Raw genomic sequence first — 23,996 nt, 5'->3', positions numbered from 1 at the left:
CATACCCCAAGCGACTTACAGCTGTAATCGCAGCAAAAGGTGGCGCTACAAAGTATTAACTTAAGGGGGCTGAATAATTTTGCACGCCCAATTTTTCAGTTTTTGATTTGTTAAAAAAGTTTGAAATATCCAATAAATGTCGTTCCACTTCATGATTGTGTCCCACTTGTTGTTGATTCTTCACAAAAAAATAAAGTTTTATATCTTTATGTTTGAAGCCTGAAATGTGTCAAAAGGTCGCAAAGTTCAAGGGGGCCGAATACTTTCGCAAGGCACTGTATCTTGATATGTTTGGACCATTATAGTTTGTTGGTGGTGTGGACACCAAGAAACCTAACTCTCAACCCGCTCCACTACAGCCCTGTCGATGTTAAATGGGGGCCTGTTCAGCCCGCCTTTTCCTGTAGTCCATGATCAGCTCCTTTGTCTTGCTCACATTGAGGGAGAGGTTGTTGTCCTGGCACCACACTGCCAGTTCTCTAACCTCCTCCCTATAGGCCGTCTTATTGTTGTTGGTGATCAGGCCTACCACTGTGCTGTTGTCAGCAAACTTAATGATGGTGTTGGAATCGTGTTTAGCCACACAGTCGTGGGTGAACAGGGAGTACAGGAAGGGACAAAGTACGCACCCCTGAGGGGCCCCAGTGTTAAGTATCAGCAGTTGCCTACTCTTACCACCTGGGGGCAGCCCGTCAGGAAGTCCAGGATCCAGTTGCAGAGGGAGGTGTTTAGTCCAAGAGTCCTTAGCTTAGTGATGAGCTTTGTGGGCACTATGGTGTGGAACTCTGAGCTATAGTCAATGAACAGCATTCTCACGTAGGTGTTCCTTTTGTCCAGGTGAGAAAGGGCAGTGTGGATTGTAATTGAGATTGCGTCATCTGTGGATCTGTTGGGGCGGTATGCTAATTGGAGTGGGTCTAGGGTGTCCGGGAGGACAAAGTAGCCACCCTTTGCTTGATTGACAGCTTTGCACACTCTTGGCATTCTCTTAACCAGCTTCACCTGGAATGCTTTTCCAACAGTCTTGAAGGTGTTCCCATATATGCTGAGCACTTGTTGGCTGCTTTTTCTTCACTCTGCGGTCAAACTCATCTCAAACTTTCTCAATTGGGTAGAAGTCGGGTGATTGTGGAGGCCAGGTCATGGTCATGATGGTGCACTCCCAACACTCCTTCTTGGTCAACTAGCCCTTACACAGCCTGGAGGTGTGTTCTGGGTCATTGTTATGATGAAAAACAAATGGATTGTCCTACTAAGCGCAAACCAGATGGGATGGTGTATCGCTGCAGAATGATGCGGTAGCCACGCTGGTTAAGTGTGCCTTGAATTCAAAATAAATCACTGATAGTGTCACCAGCAAAGCACCCCCACACCTCCTCCTCCACTGTTCACTGAGGGAACCACACATGTGGAGATCATCCGTTCACCTACTCTGCATCTCACAAAGACACAGCGGTTGGAACCAAAAATCTCATATTTGGACTCATCAGACCAAAGGACAGATTTCCACTGGTCTAATGTCCATTGCTTGTGTTTCTTGGCACAAGCAAGTCTTCTTCTTATTGGTGTCCTTCAGTAGTGGTTTCTTTGCAGAAATTGGACCATGAAGGCCTGATGCACGCAGTGTCCTCTGAACAGTTGATGTTGAGATGTGTCTGTTACTTGAGCTCTGAGGTGCAGTTAGTTGCCAATTTCTGAGGCTGGTAACTCTGATGAACTTATCCTCTGCAGCAGAGGTAACTCTGGGTCTTCCTTTCCTGTGGCGGTCCTCATGAGAGCCAGTTCCATCATAGCGCTTTATGGTTTTAGCAACTGCACTTGAAGAAACTTTCAAAGTTCTTGAAATTTTCCAGATTGACTGTCGTTTCTCTTTGCTTATTTGAGCTGTTCTTGCCTTAATTTGGACTTGTTATTTTACCAAATAGGGCTAACTTCTATATACCACCCCTACCTTGTCACAACACAACTGATTGGCTCAAAAGAAGGAAAGAAATTCCACAAATTAACTTTTAATAAGACACACCTGTTAATTGAAATGCATTCCTGGTGACTACCTCATGAAGCTGGTTGAGAGAATGTCAAGCGTGTGCAAAGCTGTCATCAAGGCAAAGGGTGGCAACTTTGAAGAATCTCAAATATATTTTGATTTGTTTAACACTTTTTTGGTTACTAAATTATTGTTATTTAATAGTTTTGATGTCTTCACTATTATTCTCAATGTAGAAAATAGTAAAAATAAAGAAAAACCCTTGAATGAGTAGGTGTGTCCAAACTTCTGTCTGGTACTGTATATATTATGTGAGCACTTACCCGTTCAGTGGGCAGAGGCACGTTCGGAAGCAGTCTGTGCAGAACACCTCGACATTCTGCCTGGGCTATCTCCAGGGCTGTCTGGTTCTCCTGAAGAGGTAAAGGAGGAGGAAAGAGAAGAGAGGACATTCAACATGGACTGCACTCAGGGAACACACACACACACACACACACACACACACACACACACACACACACACACACACACACACACACACACACACACACACACACACACACACACACACACACACACACACACACACACACACACACACACACACAGGGTACCTGTACAGTAGTTAGCTGAATAGCTCTGCAGGCAAACATCCAACCTCAAGTCACTACCTCTGCTTGCTTGGTTTCACTACTCCCATCTCAGAGTACATACAGGAGCATAGCCTCTGACCAGCACAACTCACTCTCCATGACACTCCAGTGAACAAACTGCTAACATTTACAATGGCTCAATTATTTAGTGTGTGCTCCAAGCAAGTATTCATACGCCCCACTGTTCAGCAGCCACACACAACCACAAGACAAGTTCCTCAAGCTTTAGACCTCACCCTACACAGGTTCAATTTATTTCAGATGTTTATCCTCTCAAGGAGGAACATCAAAGTCACTTGTGTTCATAGAGTTGCAGCACAGTAATGCTTCTGAGTATCTAACATTCTGTCCAGAGACAGACATCCATAGAGCACCACACATACTTCTGTTATCAGGAACCCCCAAACAAAAACCACAATGTTGGTGCCGTTAAGCACAAGGCTTGAAACTCTCAGAAGGAGAGCGATGTCATGTCTAACCCCTCTACCCTCCGATGGAGTGAGTCCTATAACAGACAGCTGGCACATTCACCTCTACTCTCATTAACACATCGTGTTGTAAGGGGAATAGGTTCTACACTACGACATATGCTTTAGATTGTGTACAAGCATGCACTTTCCTGAGCGTACACAACAGGTGTCCAGGAACGCCTACATTTTTACTGTACCAAAATGGCCGAGAGCAGCTGCTGGGTAAATCAGTTCACTATGTGCCCTGTCTGCTGTATTGACATGGAGAGGAACGGGGTTGACAGCTTAGGCAAAAATTCCCTGAACCCCCCACAACTGTTTATAGTAAGAGCAATCTGTTAGTCTATGGTTTACTAGTGCATCCCTAAATACATATGGTTAAGCAAAGGTAGGTGTGGCAGGTAGCCTAGTGGTTAGAGCGTTGGACTAGTAACCGAATGGTTGCAAGATCGAATCCCTGATATGACAAGGTAAAAATCTGTTGTTCTGCCCCTGAACAAGGCAGTTAAGCGCATTGAAAATAAGAGTTTGTTATTAACTGACTTGCCTAGTTTAAAAAAGAAAAGAAAAAAGGGCTATGGCAGATCAGATTCTCACTGAAGAGGGGCGGCAGGTAGCCTAGCAGTTAAGCGCATTGGGCCAGGTACCAGAAGGTCACTGGTTCGAATCCCGAGCAGACTATGTGGAAAAATTTGCCGATGTGCCCTTGAGCAAGACACTTAATCCCAATTGCTCCTGTAAATTAAAAATGTAAGAGGACAAAAAAATCCTTAGGAAACAACTGGGTGGATATAAACAGCAGTTAAGCTGACGGGCTGTCTGGTTTCTAATGGTTCTATGCAATAAGTTGATAGACGTGTCCACACGGAGTTAAAGTACCACCGTTGTTGTATATGTTTTGTTGCTTCCAAAAATGATTTTACACAAAACAATTATGTTGACTAATTACACATATTCTGGACATAATTTCTCAAAAAGGCAACTCTGAAAGACCAAATTTATTTTGAAAATCTTATAATCGAATTTCATTAGAGGCTGATTGCTGTAATGATGACAGTATATACACAAAGCAGAATGGAACACATGCTGGATTTGGGAGAGAAAATGAGGAAAGCACATGGCAGGGAGCGAGAGGAGCATCATGAAGACCATGGATCTCAAACTTATTATGACCACCTACAGGAAATCTGGAGTCAGTCACTGCACACTCATTTTCAAATGTCTATTTCTTTACTTTATATTGGAATTGATGTAGTTAAAATAAATAGTTGTTCTGTATGAAACAAAAAGATTGTGTCCTTTAAAAGAGGTCAATGCATTCTAGCGCGGAATAGAAAGCAGAACTCAAGTAGAGCAGTGTTTTTTCTACATAAAAATACATTAGAGTCTTTATGAAATTCCTGAGGGGAATAGATTAATGGAGATAAACTGCCAATTATTCAGGGCCAGAATGCAGAGGGAGGGGAGAAATGAGTATGCAGCAGCATGTAGAAATGATGGAGTAATCTCACTGGTCGATTATGGCAATAACTGTTTGGGGATGCATCAGATTTTCAATCTAGAGTGAAGCAGACTGGAAGTGGGATCCGAACCTTGAGGGCCTTGCTGAGTTTCCCCTGAAGCATGGACTCGGTGGCTGCCAGAGCCTCCATAGCGCTCCAGTTTTTCACCCGAAGCTCCTGGTCAGTTTCAGAGAGATATCACTTTCAGTTTAGCCTCAGGGAAAAGTATGCAGTGACCCACAAACACAATTTATATAGGGATGAACAGAGAACCATTAGCAAAAATAAATGTAACTCCTTTTCTTTACGGCTGTCCTGTCCTATCCTATCCTGTTTCGGAGTCTAGGTTTAAAGAATATCCTCACTACATTTTACCGTAAACCACTCTAAGGGTCAAGCTCAACTTAACATGAGTTGGCCAACTAAAGATTGAGTCTTTAGAAGGATCAGACACTAAACTGTATTGTCAAAAACAAACAGTGAAACAGCTCTGATAGTAACACCGTAGAGAGGTCTTTGGCATAGACAAACTGAAATAACGTGAATAATGAGAGCTGCAACTCACTGACAAAAAAGTCCAATGAGTCTAGATAGGAAAAGCCAAATCACATAATATAGAGCTAGTCAACAAGGTAGCTGTCTGTCTCTGCAAAACAAGGCCATTGTTAAGCCCCAGAGCATTCACACGCACAGACATGCATGCTGACACACAGAAATACAGTCCTTGTAAACATGGCAAAGGACAGAGCAGAGTAGACTGACTGCCCTAACAACTGTACTGTTTGATTGTAGCAAGCCTTAGCCAGCATAAGCATAGAATAGCAAATGAAGAGCTCTAAAATATAAATGTTAAATGTATCATTGTCTTGAATAGTTTCAATTAGATTCATAAATATTCATAGTCTGCGATAAAATGCAACCTAACAACTTTGTAAAAGGAGTAGAGGGAGATTATGCATGCATAGTGTGACATCACTGAAAGGGTGTGGTTTAGGGGAGCACATCGAGGATGAGGTCTGCAGATGTATCGCAGGGCCAGACTGGAGATGTGGAGGGTAGGCTGGTAGTGTGGGCTGAGGCAGTAGCAGCACTGTCTGCAGGACAGGACACCTACATTGTTCTTGTTCCTGTGAAGCTCCAAGGACTCCCTCAGCTTAGCCAGCTCTCCCTGGAGATCAGACACCTGCTTCTCCTTCTCTGCCAACCTGGAGGACAGAACACCACCACACATACATTACCAACACTACCACTACCTATCACAACACTGCTGGGTGGCCCCATGCCAAGGGACACCTACTGTATACTGAAGGGAATTCAGTGAAGTATTACAGTGACTCACGCTGTCAGGAGTTCCAGGCTTGGGGCCTCTGTGTGGGTCTGCGAGAAGAAGAAAATAAAAGTAGTTAACTCTCGTTCTTTTTTCTCCCTCTCAGCCAATAAAGGTCACCAATCAACTGTTTCCACCTCTTCCCTCACCTGTTTCTGCTGTAGTTCCTGCACCTTGTCGCTCACCTCCTTGGCCTTTGACTCCAACTCACTCTGTAGTGTCTGGATCTCCTGGTCCTTAGCAGCAAGCCTGGACAAAGACTGTGTTAGTCTATCTTTTCAGAGTACAATGCAGTCAAGTAGGTCAGAGTAGAGGGATAGTACAAAATACTTACTGTGTCTGTAATTCTAGGAGCTGGTCGCTGGCACTGGTGGTGTCCACAGCCTGCTTCTGTCTCAGCTGCTCCATGTCAGACTGCAGCCCTGCCACCTGCTGCTCCAGAGACTGCAGGGACAACACACACACACATTTACATAAACACCCAGCAGGGAGACACAGGATAATCCAGAACCAAAACTGTAACATTGGGCAAAGTCAAAACACACTATATACAATGTTTAATTTCACATTTGTTACAAGTCTGGCATTCCAAAATCACATGAATCAAAATGCAGAGTACATTGCTGTATGTATGTATGTATGTATGTATGTATGTATGTATGTATGTATGTATGTATGTATGTATGTATGTATGTATGTATGTATGTATGTGTGTGTGTGTGTGTATGTATGTATGTATGTATGTATGTATGTATGTATGTATGTATGTATGTGAGAGAGAGAGAGAGACAGAGAGAGAGAGAGAGAGAGAGAGAGAGAGACAGAGAGAGAGAGAGAGAGAGAGAGAGAGAGAGGGAGACAGAGAGAGAGAGAGACAGAGAGAGAGAGAGAGACCGAGAGAGAGAGAGAGAGAGAGGGAGACAGAGAGAGAGAGACAGAGAGAGAGAGAGAGAGAGAGAGAGAGAGACAGAGAGAGACAGAGAGAGACAGAGAGAGAGAGAGAGGGAGACAGAGAGAGAGAGAGACAGAGAGAGAGAGAGAGAGAGAGAGAGAGAGAGAGAGAGAGAGGGAGACAGAGAGAGACAGAGAGAGAGAGGGAGACAGAGAGAGAGAGAGAGAGAGAGAGAGAGAGAGACAGAGAGAGACAGAGAGAGAGAGAGAGACAGAGAGAGACAGAGAGAGACAGAGAGAGAGAGAGAGAGAGAGAGAGAGAGAGAGAGAGAGAGAGAGAGAGAGAGAGAGAGAGAGAGAGAGAGAGAGAGAGAGAGAGATGTACTACTATGAACACACCTCAATGGTCATCCCATTGCTGGAGCCACTCGCCTGTGCTGCCTGTAGGCTCTCCTCCATTGACTTAATCTGCTCATCTTTCTCTTGGATCCTTGAGAAACACAGAATTACAAAATGTATCAAACACAGAACAAATTGTCCATGAATGTGGCAAGAGGTTTCATAGCAGTTGCTAGACAAAAAGTGGTATTTTCATTTGACTTACTTGCTCTGTAGACCTTCCATTATCAAATCGGATGATGTCTTGAGAGTAGGAAAAGACAAGAGGAAAAAATGTAATGAGAATCCAATGAGGGAACGGGGTTGAGACTATCCAAAATGAAAACACAGCAGATCAGTGTGAGTACTTACCTGCTCAGTAGTCTGAAGAATAAATGCCTCCATATCACGTTTCAGAGCCTTATTCTCTTCTCTTACAGTCTGTGACAGAGAAAGCTATTTGATTTTAAACACTTAAAACAATATTTGTCTAAACAACGACCAAAACAGTGATGTCAGGTGGGTCAAGCTTATTCCTGACCCTTGACCCCTACTCACCGTTAATTCCTCCTCCTTATTGGCCACCTCAATCATTCCCATCTTCAGCAGGTCCTCCACAGTCTTGATTTTCTCCTCCCTCTCTTGGACACTGCAGGGGGCACAACACAAAGACAGGGTTATAAGGGTTACAATCATAGCATTGTTTTCAGGTGTGGTATTAATACCACGTTTCGAAATAGAGGCAAGATGACAACATTTTATCTACTTGTAAAACTACCCAGCAATAAGGATAAAATTAGTGCACATTTGATGTAACTAGATAGAATGGGAAGCAGAACAGTCAACTCTCTGGCAGGATCTAAATTGCTTAAAAATGCTCTCACACACACACCTCTTCTGGAGCTGATCCAAGGCCAGCTGAGAAACAGTCTAGATGAGGATAGAAGGAGGGCGAGAAGGAAGGAGAGGAGGGAGAGAGAAAGGGTGTCAGAGGGTGCGCATACTGAGGGACTGGTAGATCACAGCAGGAGTTCCATCTAAGAAAACAGGCGTGTTTCACTTCTGACCTGTTCAGAAATCTGAGCCTGCAGATTCTGGAGCGCTGCCTTCAGTGACATGTTGTCATTGTGCATGGCCTGTGGAGGCCAGAGAAGCAACATAGAAGGAAAAGAGGGTTAGGGCAGGAGGCCCAGTGTCAACAACATTCATCTCAAATAAAGGAGACATCTTACTATTACGTTGACAGTATGTATGTAGGTCTACAGTAGTTTGATAATATCTTTATACTATTGAATTTTTCCAGCTAATTCACTTTGCAAAATGGACAAAAGCGGCCCAGAGGGATGTCATATCTGTTTTATTACTGCCTTAGCTTATATGCTTCACGAAGACAGAAATTGCATGTACAGTAAGCCCTTCAAATCAACCCACCGTACTGTGTGCAGCATTCCTGTAGCTCAACACATTCCAGCCGGTCAACAGACCATCATATATAGAGCAGGAGTAATAATGGGGGTTTAGACAGTACTACTGTAGGTACCTGCATGTTAGTTTCCCTGCTGGCGCCACTGCTCCTCTCACTATTCAGGGAGTCCTCCAGACTCTTCCTCTGCAGCTCCTTCTCAGCCAGCCTGGATGCCACACATGACAGGAGTCAGCAACACAACCCATTGGACAGGGAGAAGAGTCAGAGAGGACATTATATGGAACAAATGGACATTCAAGGATCAGGCTAAGCACATGTGCAAGAGGTGTGTGTGGGCATTCATTTCAAACTTGCAAAACACTTACAGCTTCTGCAGCTCTTCAAAGTGGGAGACAGTAGTGGCCTGAAAGAGGAGGGAAGACAGTAGTCACAACATACTCACATACCGGTATACAAATAGAAACATATCAACTCTTGTTGATGAACTAAAGGGTGAACAATGCTCGTCCATACCTGAGAGCTCAACTGGGCCTGCAGAGTCTCAATCTGGGCATTGAGGCCACTTTTTTCACTCAGGAGATCCTGTCAGGAACAAAGGAGGTTATTTTCAATGCATACCAGAATATCTTTGTGCAAAAAATATTAATATTACAGAAACACTTAAAAATAAGTCTATTGTCTTAACCCCGTTCTCAACCAAGCCATTTCTCCCTTGTTTCTGAAAGGTTTGAGAGTGTAAAGACGACCTGTCCACACCTGGCACAATAACCACAACATCCAAGTAGAACTGTCAACTGTGAATCATAGAGAATGTGTTATTGTTATACACATCACATCTGTCATTACAACAATAAGGGCTGTGTTCCCCTACCTGGACCTGCACCGAGTCTTCAGCCAGGCTGTGCTGGGACACCTCCAGCAGCTGCATCACCTTCTGCTCCACCTGGTCCTTGGACACAATGGTGTCAGTCAGGCTGCTGTGCAGCGTCTGGATCTCCTTGTTCTTGTTGCTCATCTCTGTCTCCACCGCCAGCAGCTGGCTCTGCAGCTCTGAGAGAGGAGCCACACCAGATAAAATCACTTACTGGGTATACAACACAAGCCACTTACACATGTGGTGCTCATGACAATGGTGCTCAAAATTGGCTTATACTATTATACTATTATTACTTATTAGCAATGGGAGGTTCATTAGCTTGAGTTTAGAGGTCTGTTTTAGAAACTCTGTGATCACCTTCTTTAGCAGCATGAAGTTTCTCCCTCTCTGCGTTAACATTGTGGAGGTAATTCTGGAGCTCCTCCCAACCCCGCTTAGCATCCTGCAGTTGAGCCTGGTGACAACGGGACACAACATTTAGCATTTTAACAGTGTACATACACTGACACAACCTCTCACTGTACTGTATTGGTTATGAAAAACACAGGAAAGGCTGACCTGGGTGTGCTTTGCAGGGAAGCAGTGTTTATACTGAGCACAAAGCTTCAAACAGCCCCACTTCCTAAACCAACATATTCTCCACTTCCCTGTTCTATGACACACCACCCAGCCGTCCTTAGGATCGACGGACACAGGCCCTCCCATGGTTACAGTGAGAAACCCTAAACAGTCCAGGTCTCACCATGAAGGAGAGATTCCTTTGTGTTTCATCTCTGTGGGGCAGCCTAGTGAACTATGTGCTGACTAAATAACTAAATAAGATGCCTGTGTTAGGCACGGTCCCTCCCCTGAAAGACAGCACACCTCCAGCTGAGACACGTTCTGCTTGTAGTTGACCTCCAGCGACTTCCTCTGGTGCTCCTCCTGCTGCAGCTTGTTGTTGTTCTCCGCCAGCTCTTTCATCAGACCAGAGTACTCCGAGCGCAGCTGGTTCAGCTCCGACGACTGCCTGCCATTCACACCACACCAACTATTACAACCCACACACTCATCAATGCCATGCTTCAAAGACAACTAGTATTTATATGATGCGATACAATACCAAACAAGGCAACACTAAACATGTCATCCCCCAATCAGTGTAATTTTGTAAATTACAGATCCCTATGGCAAGACGAATCATTCACCCAAATTTCGTCAAAATGGGGCCAGTGGTGTCTGGCTATGTTATGTGAAGCGCTACACAAATTCAACAGTCACAAGATGGGGACTTCAAATAGGCCTATGGCACATCAAAGGAACTGTGTCCTACTGTTAAGATGGGTTAAATGGAAACTGAAATCTGGACACACTGTAGGTCAATAACCTCTTTCACAGCCTTAATATTAACTCCTGCAGAATGAAGCATTTCTTGGGAGTAAAATGATACACCAAATGTAGGCAAAATTTGGACTTGGGAACAGGAGTGGAGGAATATGATTTATTTATTTCAGCATCTTGAGAGAATGCGAATGCTCAGTTAGATACCATCTGTAGAGGTGCCATCTTTATTAGCATCATAAAAGCTGACAGTATTTCAACCACATGAAATATGCATCGAAGCCAAGCTAAAATCTTATCAGAAACACGTTGGGTCGTTTTCACAGCTTTCTATTTCCTTACAACCAGTCAAACTGATGTCATTTGGTACATTTTGCACTGAAAATCTTTGCAGTTTTGTTTTTGTTATTGCATTTTCTCCCCGGTCCTTAAACGTCTTTGCTCCGCGAAAGAAGCAGAGAATACAGAAAACTTTACCGATGTCAACTAGATAGAATGAATGCTTCAATCGATTTATGACATTCTGGTGAGCAAGGGTTTATTTAGGCTTCTATGGCAACATATAATGACAGAAGAGAAGCTGCATACATCTAACTAGACGAGTTGAATAAAAAAATAGCTTACGAAAATGTTGGAAATTATAAGCAGAAACATATCTAAAAATCAGGCAAAAAAAATCCTGTACCCCGTCAAAAAAATATATTCCGCCCTCTGACTTTAGTCTACAACGCATTTTCTATATTAGCGGGTTAGGGTTGGTTGCAGGCCTCAGATTTTCACTTTATCACATATAGTCGGGCGGTTGCTGATGGGTTATTAGCAATTTTGGGCGGGTGCGAGTGAACAAACAGCTGACTACGTACAGTTGACTACTACAGCGTCCCCCTTGGGCCAATCAGTGTAATTTTGCAAATGGCTCATCTCTACAGAAAGACGCATTATTCACCCAAGTTTCATAGAAAGTGGGCCAGTGGTGTCAGATATCACGTGGGTTAGATAGACTCATATCCCTGAGCATGGGTGCCAAATTTCATCACTGAGTCAAACAGATCAAAGAGAAACATGTGCCCGTTATATAACTGTTGCATATGTTTAGTCTTGACACTGTTTACAACATATGTACCAAATCACCGGGGGCAAACTACCTGCCCTCCAGGACACCTACACCACCCGAGCCACTGCCTGTTCACCCCGCTATCATCCAGAAGGCGAGGTCAGTACAGGTGCATCAAAGCTGGGACCGAGAGACTGAAAAACAGCTTCTATCTCAAGGCCATCAGACTGTTAAACAGCCACCACTAACACTGAGTGGCTGCTGCCAACACACTGACACTGACTCAACTCCAGCCACTTTAATAATGGGAATTGATGGGAAATGATGTAAATATATCACTAGCCACTTTAAACAATGCTACCTTATATAAATGTTACTTACCCTACATTATTCATCTCATATGCATACGTATATACTGTACTCTATATCATCGACGGTATCCTTATGTAATACATGTATCACTAGCCACTTTATACTATACTATGCCACTTTGTTTACATACTCATCTCATTTGTACATACTGTACCCGATACCATCTACTGTATCTTGCCTATGCTGCTCTGTACCATCACTCATTCATATATCCTTATGTACATATTCTTTATCCCCTTACACTGTGTACAAGACAGTAGTTTTGGAATTGTTAGTTAGATTACTTGTTATTACTGCATTGTCGGAACTAGAAGCACAAGCATTTCGCTACACTCGCATTAACATCTGCTAACCATGTGTATGTGACAAATAAAATTTGATTTGATTTGATGTTGTTACAATACGAATATCCATTTATGCATTTATGTGCCAGACCACGCCCACGGCAAAGTTTTATTGGTCAATATTGTTTTAGGTACTAGTCTGGAAAATATTGTGTTGAGAGACCTTTGTCCATAGATACCACATCTGTGATTCAAGACGGCGCCGGTGAAGACGTTTTAAAAACATATTTTGTACATAATGTTGCTGCTACCGTCTCTTATGACCAAAAATAACTTCTGGACATCAGAAGAGCGATTACTCACAATGAACTGGCAGAAGCTTTTTTTCCTTCAACGAGTCCCGACGAGCCTGACGTGAAGGACATACTGCTTTCCCGGGAAGACGCCCAAATCCCTGTCATTTGTGTGAAAAAAAAAAAAAAAAAAAAAAAAAAAAAAAAAAGAGGACGCAGGTCGGGCTGCCTTCTGAGAATTCGTAGGCGAACGAATAAACCCCACCTGCCTTCCGTTCTACTAACTAACGTGCATTCATTAGAAATAAGCATTCATTAGCATTAAAAACTGTAATATCTTATGCTTCACGGAGTTGCGGCTGAACAACGGCCTTATCAAAATACAGCAGGCTGGTTTCTTCTCTGTATCGGCAGGATTGAACAGCAGTGTCTGGTAAGACAAGGGGTGGAGGACTATGCATACATGTAAAAAAAACAGCTGGTGCATGATATCTAAGGAAGTCTCTAGGTTTTGCTCGTCAGAGGTAGAGTATCTCATGATAAGCTGTAGACCACACCATTTACCTAGAGAGTTTTCATAGATGTCTATGTACCACCACAGACCGATGCTGGCACTAAGACCGCACTCAATGAGCTGTATATCGCCATAAGCAAACAGGAAAATGCTCATCCAGAAGCGGCGCTCCTAGTGGCCGGGGACTTTAATGTAGGGAAACTTAAATCTGTTTCACCAAATTCCAAATCAGGATGTTTAATGTGCAACCAGAGGGAGAAAAAAAAAAACTCTAGACCACCTTTCCTCCACACACAGAGACGCATACAAAGCTCTCCCTCACCCTCCATTTGGCAAATAATGACCATAATTCTAACCTCCTGATTTCGGTCAATAAAAAAGTGGTCAGATGAAGCAGATGCTAAGCTACAGGATTGTTTTGCTAGCACAAACTGGAATATGTTCTGGGATTCTTCCGATGGCATTGAGGAGTACATTACATCAGTCACTAGCTTCATCAATAAGTGCATTGATGATGTCGTCCCCACAGTGACCGTACGTACATACCCCAACCAGAAGCCATGGATTACAGGCAACATCCGCACTGAGCTAAAGGCTAGAGCTGCCACTTTCAAGGAACGGGACTCTAACCCGGAAGCTGATAAGAAATCCCGCTATGCTCTCTGACAAACCATCAAACAGGCAAAGTGTCAACACAGGACTAAGATCGAATCGTACTACACCGGCTCCGATGCCCGTCGGAGGTGGCAGGGCTTGCAAACCATTACAGACTATAAAGTGAAGCACAGCCGAGAGCTGCCCAGTGACACAAGCCTACCAGACGAGTTAAATTACTTCTATCTTCGCTTCGAGGAAAAAACACTGAAACATGCATGAGAGCACCAGCTGTTCTGGACGACTGCGTGATCAGGCTCTCCACAGCCGATGTGAGTAAGACCTGGACACCTTTTAAGAATCCTATTAATTGACTACAGCTCAGCGTTCAACACCATATTGCCCTCAAAGCTCATCAATTAGCTAAGGTCCCTTGGAATAAACACCTCCCTCTGCAACTGGATCCTAGACTTCCTGACAGGTCGCCCCCAGGTGGTAAGGGTAGGTAACAGCACATCCGCCATGCTGATACTCAACACAGGGGCCCCTTAGCGGTGCATGCTCAATCCCCTCCTGTACTCCCTGTTCACCCATGACTGCACAGCCAGGCACGACTCCAACATCTTCATTAAGTTTGCCGATGCCACAACAGTGGTAGGCCTGATCACCGATGAGACTCTTCCTCAACGTGATCAAGACAAAGGAGATGATTGTGGACTACAGGAAATGGAGGACCGAGCACGCCCCCATTCTCATCGACGGGGCTGTAGTGGAGCAGGTTGAGAGCTTCAAGTACCTTTGTGTCCACATCACCAAGAAACTAACATGGTCCAAGCACACCAAGACAGTCGTGAAGAGGGCACGACAAAACCTATTCCCCCTCAGGAGACTGAAAAGATTTGGCATGGGTCCTTAGATCCGCAAAAGGTTCTACAGCTGCTCCATCGAGAGCATCCTAACTGGTTGCATCACTGCCTGGTATGGCAGTGATGCCTTCAGAGGAAGGCCCTAAAAATTGTCAAAGACTCCAGCCACCCTAGTCATAGACTGTTCTCTCTGTTGCCACATGGCAAGTGGTATGGGAGCGCCAGGTCTAGGTCCAAAATGCTTCTAAACAGCTTCTACCCCCAAGCCATAAGACTCCTGAACATCTAATTAAATGGCTACCCAGACTATTTGCATTGCCCCCCCCCTTTTACGCCGCTGCTACTCTCTGATATTAACCGGAGCCCGGTTAGTCCGGTTTTATTTTTTAAACTGCATTGTTGGTTAGGGGCTTTTAAGTCAATTTCACTGTAAGATCTACAACTTTTGTGCAGTGCATGTGACTAATAAAATTTGATACCAAGATTCACGCAGTTCGGTCCTTCAGTGCCAGAAGAGTAGCGTTTTAAGTGTTTTCCACAAAATTCTAAATGGCGGAAAATTCTTAACGGCAAAATTGCTCCTTGTGAGTAGAGGGACCTATCCAACAAATTTCATGACTCTAGGTCAAACGGGGTGAGCAGCGTCACCTTTCAAAGTTTGCATTTTCAATATTTTGTTATAGCACCACCATCTGGCCAATCAGTGTACTTTTGTAAATGCAAGATCTCTTTGGCAAGACGCATCATTCACCCAAGTTTAGTCAGAATTAAGCCAGTGCTGTCCGAGGTATTGTGTGCGACTAACGTACGAACGTGGGGGACAACGAAGACCGTAACATTTTACAAACTAGGAGGGCTGGAAAGTGGCTCTCACTTGCTCTCCATCTGGTTGGTGGCAGAGCTGACTGCGTCTCTCAGGATGCCGTTCTCCTGCTGCAGCCTGGCGATCTGACCCTCCAGCTGCTCCCTCAGCTTCTGGAACTACACAGTACAGATCACTGGGAGTCAATTTAACTTAACTAGGCAAGTCAGTTAAGAACAAATTCTTATTTACAATGACGGCCTAGGAACAGTGGGTTAACTGCATTGTTCAGGGGCAGAACGACAGATTTTTACCTTGTCAGCTCGGGGATTTGATCTAGCAACCTTTCGGTTACTGGCCCAACACTCTAACTACTAGGCTACCTGTTGCTCTAACCACCTAACATACAGCATCAGAAACAGTACTCTGTATAATGCCTTAGGACTGATGTCTGAGTATGAAGCATGACAGTAAAAGGGTGATGGTAGTTGAGGTTTGGCCTGTTAAGGTAAAGGTTGTATCAGTGGTGGATGGTGCTCACCTTCATCTGCATGCCCTGAAGCTCTCCCTGGGCTTTAGCCTGCACGACATTCAGCTCCTTCTCCATTGCCCCACGCTGGTCCCTCAGAACTGCCTCCGCTCTCACAGTCTTCTGCTTCTCCTGCTGCAGCTCCTAACAGAGGAAAGGGCAGAAACAGCAGCAGTGAAATGTCACCAAGCCACAGGTAGTCAACCAGTGATGTAGTCAATGGATATGCATTATTGTACCGGTATCTTAGGGTTATCTTATGAGTGTGTACAGCTGTACCTTGCTGAGCTGCTGGACCTTGTCCTTGGCGATGGAGGCCTCCTCCTGCAGAGTGGTGAGGAGCCTCTCTCTCTCCAGGGATGAGGGGTCAGTCTTCACTGCAGACTTCTGCCAAGCGTCCAGGGCAGACGGGTTCTTTTCTTTAAGCACAGTAACCACACTCACAGCCTCTGCCTGTGACAGGGCCAGACTGCCCAGGCCCACTAGCAGCTCCTTCAGCTTCACCTCAGAATTCTCTGCAAATATACACACATACAGGTAGAGGATGAATTATAGTATGCGTTGTATGTTAGCTGATGTGTTGAATAAATTAGTGCAGTGTAAATACATTTATAAAATATCACTGTTCATATGTCAGCTTTAATTAAGTTATAATGCCAGAGAAGCCGGTGTTTGGAGGATATATTGGCACGGGGGTTGTATATTCATACTATTTCATCCTTCCACAAGATATAGTCCGGACACAAATCTAGGGTTGCTACCCAAGCCGGCTGATCGTTCGTTCTATTGGTTCGGTTGCTAGAGACACGACCCAGTCGTTCAGTCTTTTTGTTCTGTCTATGGACGTGACCCAGTCGTTCATTCAAAATGCTCCATTGCCATACAGGCTGGCAACGTTCTTAAACATTGCTTGCTAGCTAGCCAACTATGGCTAACTTACAGTCACATCAAATAGTGCAGCCAGAATAACAGCAAAGTAGCTGCATTTGCGTTCGTTTAAGCTGTTTGCTAGTGACATTTATTTGGATACAGCCATAACAAAAGAGCTATGCACAATTTCGCCTGGCATAGAAAATGTGCTGGAAAGATGGCAAACTAGCTGCACCTTGTTTTGTTTGACCTGTTTTCCATTGATAGTTATTTGTATATCCATAAAAATGAAGCTGATTCATGATTCCGACTGGCTGAGAAAAGCTGCCTGGCTGTCTGTCTCATCCCGACTCCTGACACGTTCACAACATTACGGCTGGAGATCGAATTTGAATATTGAAACAATGTTGCAAATGTCAGAGAGACAGACAGCAAGGTTTATACAAATCTCTGCTGTTGAAAACTAAATGTTAGTCTAAAATAAATGTGAGATAATGTCTAGATGCTTTTTATAGTGGAGATCAAGTTGATAAATTGCCTGGCTGGGCTGATGAGACAGTGGATTGCGCAGTCAGATGGAACACAGTAAATAGCCATTTTAACATCATAAATTTAGCCGGTGGTAACTTGCGGAATAGACACTGGCCGGAATGAAGTTTTAACCAATCAGCATTCAGGATTAGACACACCCGTTGTATAAACATGGTATAGCAGCTATATGTTAGAGCGTAGGTTTCGCACCTTTGTTGGCCTCGTTCTTCTGTTTCTTGCCACTCCCCTTGGAGGGCGCGTCATCATTGTGGTTGGCAGAAGTCGCAGAGTCAGCCTGGACATCATCCACTGGGGCTGGGGGAGACAGAAGCACATGGTCATATTTGGTGCCAGACACATAAATCAAGATATTGTTGGCCCAAGGATTTCATTTTCAAAAAAAGGCAGATTTAGATATATTCTGCTTTTTGCTAGCAGCGTCAAACAATGTCTCTGAACCTGCTCTGACTTTGATTACACTACAGTAAGTATTCATCATCCTTACCATGCTCAGTCTTCTGCTTCTTGGCAGAGTTTCTTTTCTTGCCACTGGTTGTGGTGGTGTCTGGGGGGGCAGGACCATCCTGTGCTTTGGTTTCCACCAGCACTGGAGCCTCCTTTTTGACTGGAGCTGGAGCCTTCTCCACCTTAATCTCTTCCTCCACTAGACAGGAACGAACAAGAGGACAATTAGGTTTAGGAGATACGAGGAAAAAGGATGCCACTATGATAGACACATTTGTGTAGAAGGTATTTTGAGGTTATGGCCATTTTAACAAACTCCCTCCCGCTCCCTACTCATACAGTGCTTTAAATAATCAGATTTGATTCGGGAGGATAGACACTAATGAGTGGCCTCAGGGAAGATGCTAGCCCCGTTTGCAGACACAGGCAAGTGCCCCGGGCACCACACATCCTCATCCTACTAAAGCCACTCTGGCCTTCTACTCACCAGACTCTGTCTTCTGCTTCTTCTCCTTCTTCTTCTTGCCAGAGGGCTGGGGTGGGGTCTGGGCCTGGCATGGGGGCTGAGACTGGTGGTCAAGCTGGGGTGAGGGGGGACTGGGTTTAGCCACTGGGGCAGGGGGCTCTGCTTTGCGGCCAGCTGGCTTGGAGCCGTTCACCTCAGGTTCCTCGGCAGGGGGAGCAGCTGCAGCTTTGGCAGCTTTCTTCTCCTTCTTCTTCCTCTCCCTCACACCTACAGGGGCCTCGGCTGGCGCTGCCACAGGGACAGGAACCGGGGTGGGCGGGGCCATAGGGGTAGGCTCCTCCTCCTCAGCGGTGGAGCTGCTCACAGCATCAGCCATGTCAAAGTCCCGCAGGTCTTCCTCTGACTCTCCTCCTCCCCCACCACCTCCTCCGCTACTGCTCTCCTTCTTCTTGCTCTTTTTCTTGTCATTCTTCTTGCGAGTGTCTGGTTTGGAGGGTGGCAGCTTGAGATCTCGTTTCTGCCTGGCTAGCACCTCATCATAAGAGGTCTCCTTCATGAAGAGCCAGAAGAAGAGGAAGATGAGGGCGATGACCAGGGATGGGGCCAGGATCACTAAGTACTGAGAGTCATAGATGTCCAGCGCCATTCTGAAGAGAGACAGAGCAAGAATGAGTCATGAGTATCATGCACATGATAAGCCAACAGTCAACATAAGACATTTAACAAATGCTTCATAGCTGCAAATAATGCATAGCAAAATAGCTGATCAGTTCATTTCTAAATGTCCTATACCTCTTCTTTGTTGCCACATATTTTAGATGAAAAAGTTGATTCTCACACGGACTAGGTCAATTCCAAACTTCAAGGCCAGTCAGACACTGGCACAGCCCCATCCATGCCAGGGCAGCCCAGTGAAAGGGGAAATGGGGTAACATGATTTACAAGATGAACAGCTACAGGCGCTTCCAGACATTCCAGATCAGTCTGACACGAATAGCTGTGGTGCCAGAACACATTCCACCTCTCCCAGTGCCTCCCTAATAAGAGGACGCTGGCGCTGCTGCTGACACTTCCTCAATACGTTATGGGTTTGATATACTACAGCAAAAATGCTAATGCCTTTTCCACACTGCATACATTTCTTGGTAAGAAATATGACAACTCCTGGAGGTTATCTGCAGTCAGAGGGAGACAGCCCTGTGCAGAGGGAATGTGTGTGTGTGTGTGTGTGTGTGAGGAGGGGTAATTAGCATGTACGGAGGACACCTTTGTGTCTTCCCTCACCCATAGTTCTCTCATCTCTGTGATAGGGTCTATTAGACTAGTAGAGTACACTGTCCTAGCCTACAGCCTAATACTTTCTTTACACACAAACACGGTAGACTAGCTACTAAAGTTGGTAACGCTTACAAACAATGTACATACGAGAAACAATATGCACTGAATTAATCTGTCTACCTTTTATTATGTCCATGGTGTGTGTATTAGCTAGATGAAAGAAACAAAATGGACACCCTGATGGATTGCACCTCGAGGGTGACATGACACTCTAAACTCAATTGAGGAAGGCTTTGCAAGGGGCAAAAATACACCAACGTGTAAATATTGTCCCAGTGCTGCAGCTTCAGTTTTGCACCAGCCTGTTGAGAGGTGAAAATTCTCTTCTCCTGGCAGGCCCAAGACACAGCAATATGTCGTTGTCAAGCAAGGTAAAGCCTACGCATGTCCCTTAGCATTTACACAGGATGCTGGACATAAACAGTGTACAAAACATTAGAAACACCTGAGCAGCGTTTGAATACCCATTCTAACATACTGTATACTACATACTTAATGAGTATATACTACATACTATTAGTTCATTTTAGTATACTGTAAAAGAACGGTATCCTTTCAGTTGTGTGTACTAGTGCTCGCCTGTCTACCAGAAGTTGATGCTGTTGCTATGCAACCTTTTGCTAGCATAACAAATTACTAGCTATACATTTTACGACTTCGGGTGCGTTCTTAAATTCAATCTGGAGTGCCAGAGAGCGCTCAGTGTACACTGAACGCGTACACTGAACGCTCTGGCCGAGGAGTAGGGTTGATCTGAGCGTTCTGAAAATACAACGGCAGTCAAGCACCCAAGCTAACTGGTTTGCTACTACCAGACACAAATGAGAGAACACCTCACTCTGACAAATCAAATCAATTTGTATTTGTCACATGCACTGAATACAAAAGGTGTTGGTAGACCTTACAGTGAAATGCTTACTTACAAGCCCTTAACCAACAATGCAGTTTTAAGAAAATACAAAGAAAGAAAGTAAGAGATAAGAACAACAAATAAGCAGCAGTCGGTTAAGCTGTTTTCATGTTATTCAGAGCGTTGGTGACTGTGCTGCTGGCAACAATTTAATGATGCTTTTTTTGCTGACGTTTACTACCATCGACCATATTCAACAGGTGTTGAGCGTTCGTAGATTCATCAGTTATTCTGGTCTCTGGTACACTCAGATAAGAGTGAGCTGAAATCGGAGTAGATAGCCAGAGCGGATTTACGCACCCGAAATGCCATTGCTAACGCACAACTATACTACTTAGCTAAACTAATTATGACGGGAATAATCAAGTCAATAAACGTTGGTTAGTTAGTTAGATAGCATATAGTTAATATACAGGCAAGTTCGATGAATTAATAGGCAACTAACGTTAGGCAGCTAGCTAACATACCGGTGGTACATACTGCTGTAATGATATTCTATGCGGTTCGTAAGGATAGTGTAGCTAACAAATTGTCAGCCGACATAGCGTCTAAGGTAACTTATTTGAAAAGTCATTACTTTATTACATTGCTCAACATTTTAACATTTGTCATAATTAGTTAAAGCAATGAATTTGTATCCGCTTTTCTTGGACTTCGGCTGCATATTTCCACCGTTTTCTGCAATGTATGTAGTTCTGTCTGAGCTGTTCTTGATCCTAATAAAATACCACCCCCCCAAAAAAAATGATCTGAAAACGTTGTGAAGCCACGCCCATTTTCTGATCAATTGCATTATGGGCCCTAAAATCACGGAAATAGTGTCCACTGCTTGTATACTTCGTATTTTGGCGAATGTAGTACGACATCCCGGAACGTTTGGCATTCTAACTAGATCCATACTATGACCAGTAAGCATACTACATTTACGTCACAAATAGTAGAGTTAGTATGAGCATTCAAACACAGCTCTGCTCTTCCCATGACAGACGGGCCAGGTGAAAGCTATTATCCCTTAATGTCCTTGTTAAATCAAATTCAATCAGTGACCATGTTTACATGCGCACAGTATTCCGTATAGTGGCTCATATCCCACTCACGAGTATCCTTGTAGCCATGAATAAACAGAATATTCCTAATTTAAGTATATGGGTAAAATAGTATTTGAAATAGGCACACTGAGTGTCGGCCTTTAACCTCTCACATGTAGCGTAATATAATATTAACTCCTGCAGAATTATACATTTCTTGCAGTGAAATTATACAACAAATGTTAATTTTGTCTCAGGAACAAGAGTGGAGAAATAGGATTTATTCCTTTCAGCATTTCTTGAGAAAATGTGAAAGCTATGTAATGTGTTCTTTTGACACTGGTGTTATGCAAGTAGATAGTATTTCAACCACATAAAATATGCACCCAAGACAAACCGAAGTCTTAACAGAAACGTGTTTTCATTTCCTTAAAACCGGTCAAGCTGATGACATTTGGACATTTTGCACAGGACTAATCTTTCCACTGTTTTTTCCCCTTTACTAAACAAAACAGACAACTTTACCAGCGTTAGATAGAATGCATGCATTAGTAATCTAGTTATGCAAGACAATATTCCGTTGAGCACTACTCTATTTAGACTTCTGAGGCAACAAGTTGTGGCAGAAAAGAAGCTACATGTATCAAACTACTGTTGACAAATGGCTACCAAATGTCGTGAATTATAATATCGCCTACCAAAGCAGAAATGTCTAAATTAGGTGATGAAAGTGGCCTGCAGTAAAAAATAAAATGATATATATTATTTTTACCTTGATTTAACTAGGCAAGTCAGTTAAGAACAAATTCTTATTTTCAATGACTGCCTAGGAACTGTTCAGGGGCAGAACAACAGAGTTGTACCTTGTCAGCTCGGGGGTTTGAACTTGCAACCTTCCGGTTACTAGTCCAACTTTCTAACCACTAGGCTACCCTGCCACCCATTATAGTAGGCAAAATTATGGTGGATCGAACTGAGCATATAGTCTACTTTTTGAAGTAATTTGTTTGACAATAAAATGAAAACATAAAATCACCCATGATATGCAAAACTGAGCAGACTGCAAAAAACGGCAGTAAAACAGGATAAGTTGCTTACATGCACAGTATCCAGTCTTAGATTAGCATTTCCCAGGCCTCTTATCCGGGTTTCTCATAACCAGGATAAAGCATTTTCGGGATATGTGTCAACTCAAAAACAGAATACTTGAGTATCCCGAATAATAACGGGATATTGGTGTGCATGTAATGTGGTCAGTGTAGATGAAGGGGAGGAGACGGCTAAAGAAAGATTTAAGCCTTGCACAACTGAGCAAGAGGAAGGGTACATTAGTGTCTAGTTTGAGAAACAGACGCCTCACAAGTCCTCAACTGGCAGCTTCATTAAATAGTACCCACAAAACACCAGTCTCAACGTCAACAGTGAAGAGGCTTCTCCGGGATGCTGGCCTTCTAGGCAGAGTTGCAAAGAAAAAGCCATATCTCAGACTGGTCAATAAAAAGAAAAGATTATGATTGGCTAGAGGACACTGGACTTTTCTTTCAAAAACAAGGACATTTCTAAGTGACCCCAAACTTTTGAACGGTAGTATACATGTGATATGAGTAATGTAAGATATGTAAGGATTATTTCAAATTGGCACTGTTTAAAGTAACTAGTGATCCATTTATTAAAGTAGCAAGGGATTAGGTCTCAAAGTAGGTTGCAGCCTCTCTGACTTTGATTTTTGTATTCAGACCCTTCACTCAGTACTTTGTTGAAGCATCCTTGGCAGTGACTACAGCCTCGAGTCTTCTTGGGTATGACGCTATAAGCTTGGCACACCTGTATTTGGGGAGTTTCTCTCATTCTTCTCTGCAGATCCTCTCAAGCTCTGTCAGGTTGGATGGGGAGCGTCGATGCACAGTTGTTTTCAGATCTCTCCAGAGATGCTCAAGTCCTGGCTCCGGCTGGGCCACTCAAGGACATTGAGACTCGTCCCGAAGCCACTCCTGCATTGTCGTGGCTGTGTGTTTAGGGTTTTTTCCCTGTTGGAAGGTGAACCTTCGTCCCCAGTCTGAGGCCCTGAGCATTCTGGAGCAGGTTTTCATCAAGGATATTTCTATACTTTCCTCTGTTCATGTTTCCCTTTATTGTGACTAGTCTCCCAGACACTGCTGCAGAAAAATATACCCACAGCATGATGTTGCCACCACAATGCTTCACCGTAGGAATGGTGCCAGGTTTCCTCCTCTTAGCATTCAGGCCAA

At 43.9% G+C, this 23,996-nt stretch overlaps 1 protein-coding gene across 1 annotated transcript in view; it reads right to left on the bottom strand.

Annotated features, from left to right (window-relative positions):
- The window catches only part of LOC100305273 (kinectin 1), a 44,195-nt gene that overhangs the window by 9,543 nt on the left and 10,656 nt on the right, over nucleotides 1-23,996 (bottom strand). The window contains 1 exon segment of the mRNA NM_001165178.1: nucleotides 18,915-19,118. Coding sequence (NP_001158650.1) covers nucleotides 18,915-19,117 — 203 coding nt within the window. The 5' untranslated portion in view covers nucleotide 19,118.

This window comes from Oncorhynchus mykiss, chromosome 19 (assembly GCF_013265735.2).
Source record: "Oncorhynchus mykiss isolate Arlee chromosome 19, USDA_OmykA_1.1, whole genome shotgun sequence".
NCBI lineage: Eukaryota > Metazoa > Chordata > Actinopteri > Salmoniformes > Salmonidae > Oncorhynchus > Oncorhynchus mykiss.
The sequence above is the reverse complement of the archived record's forward strand: the minus strand, read 5'-3'. Positions and strand labels throughout refer to the sequence as shown.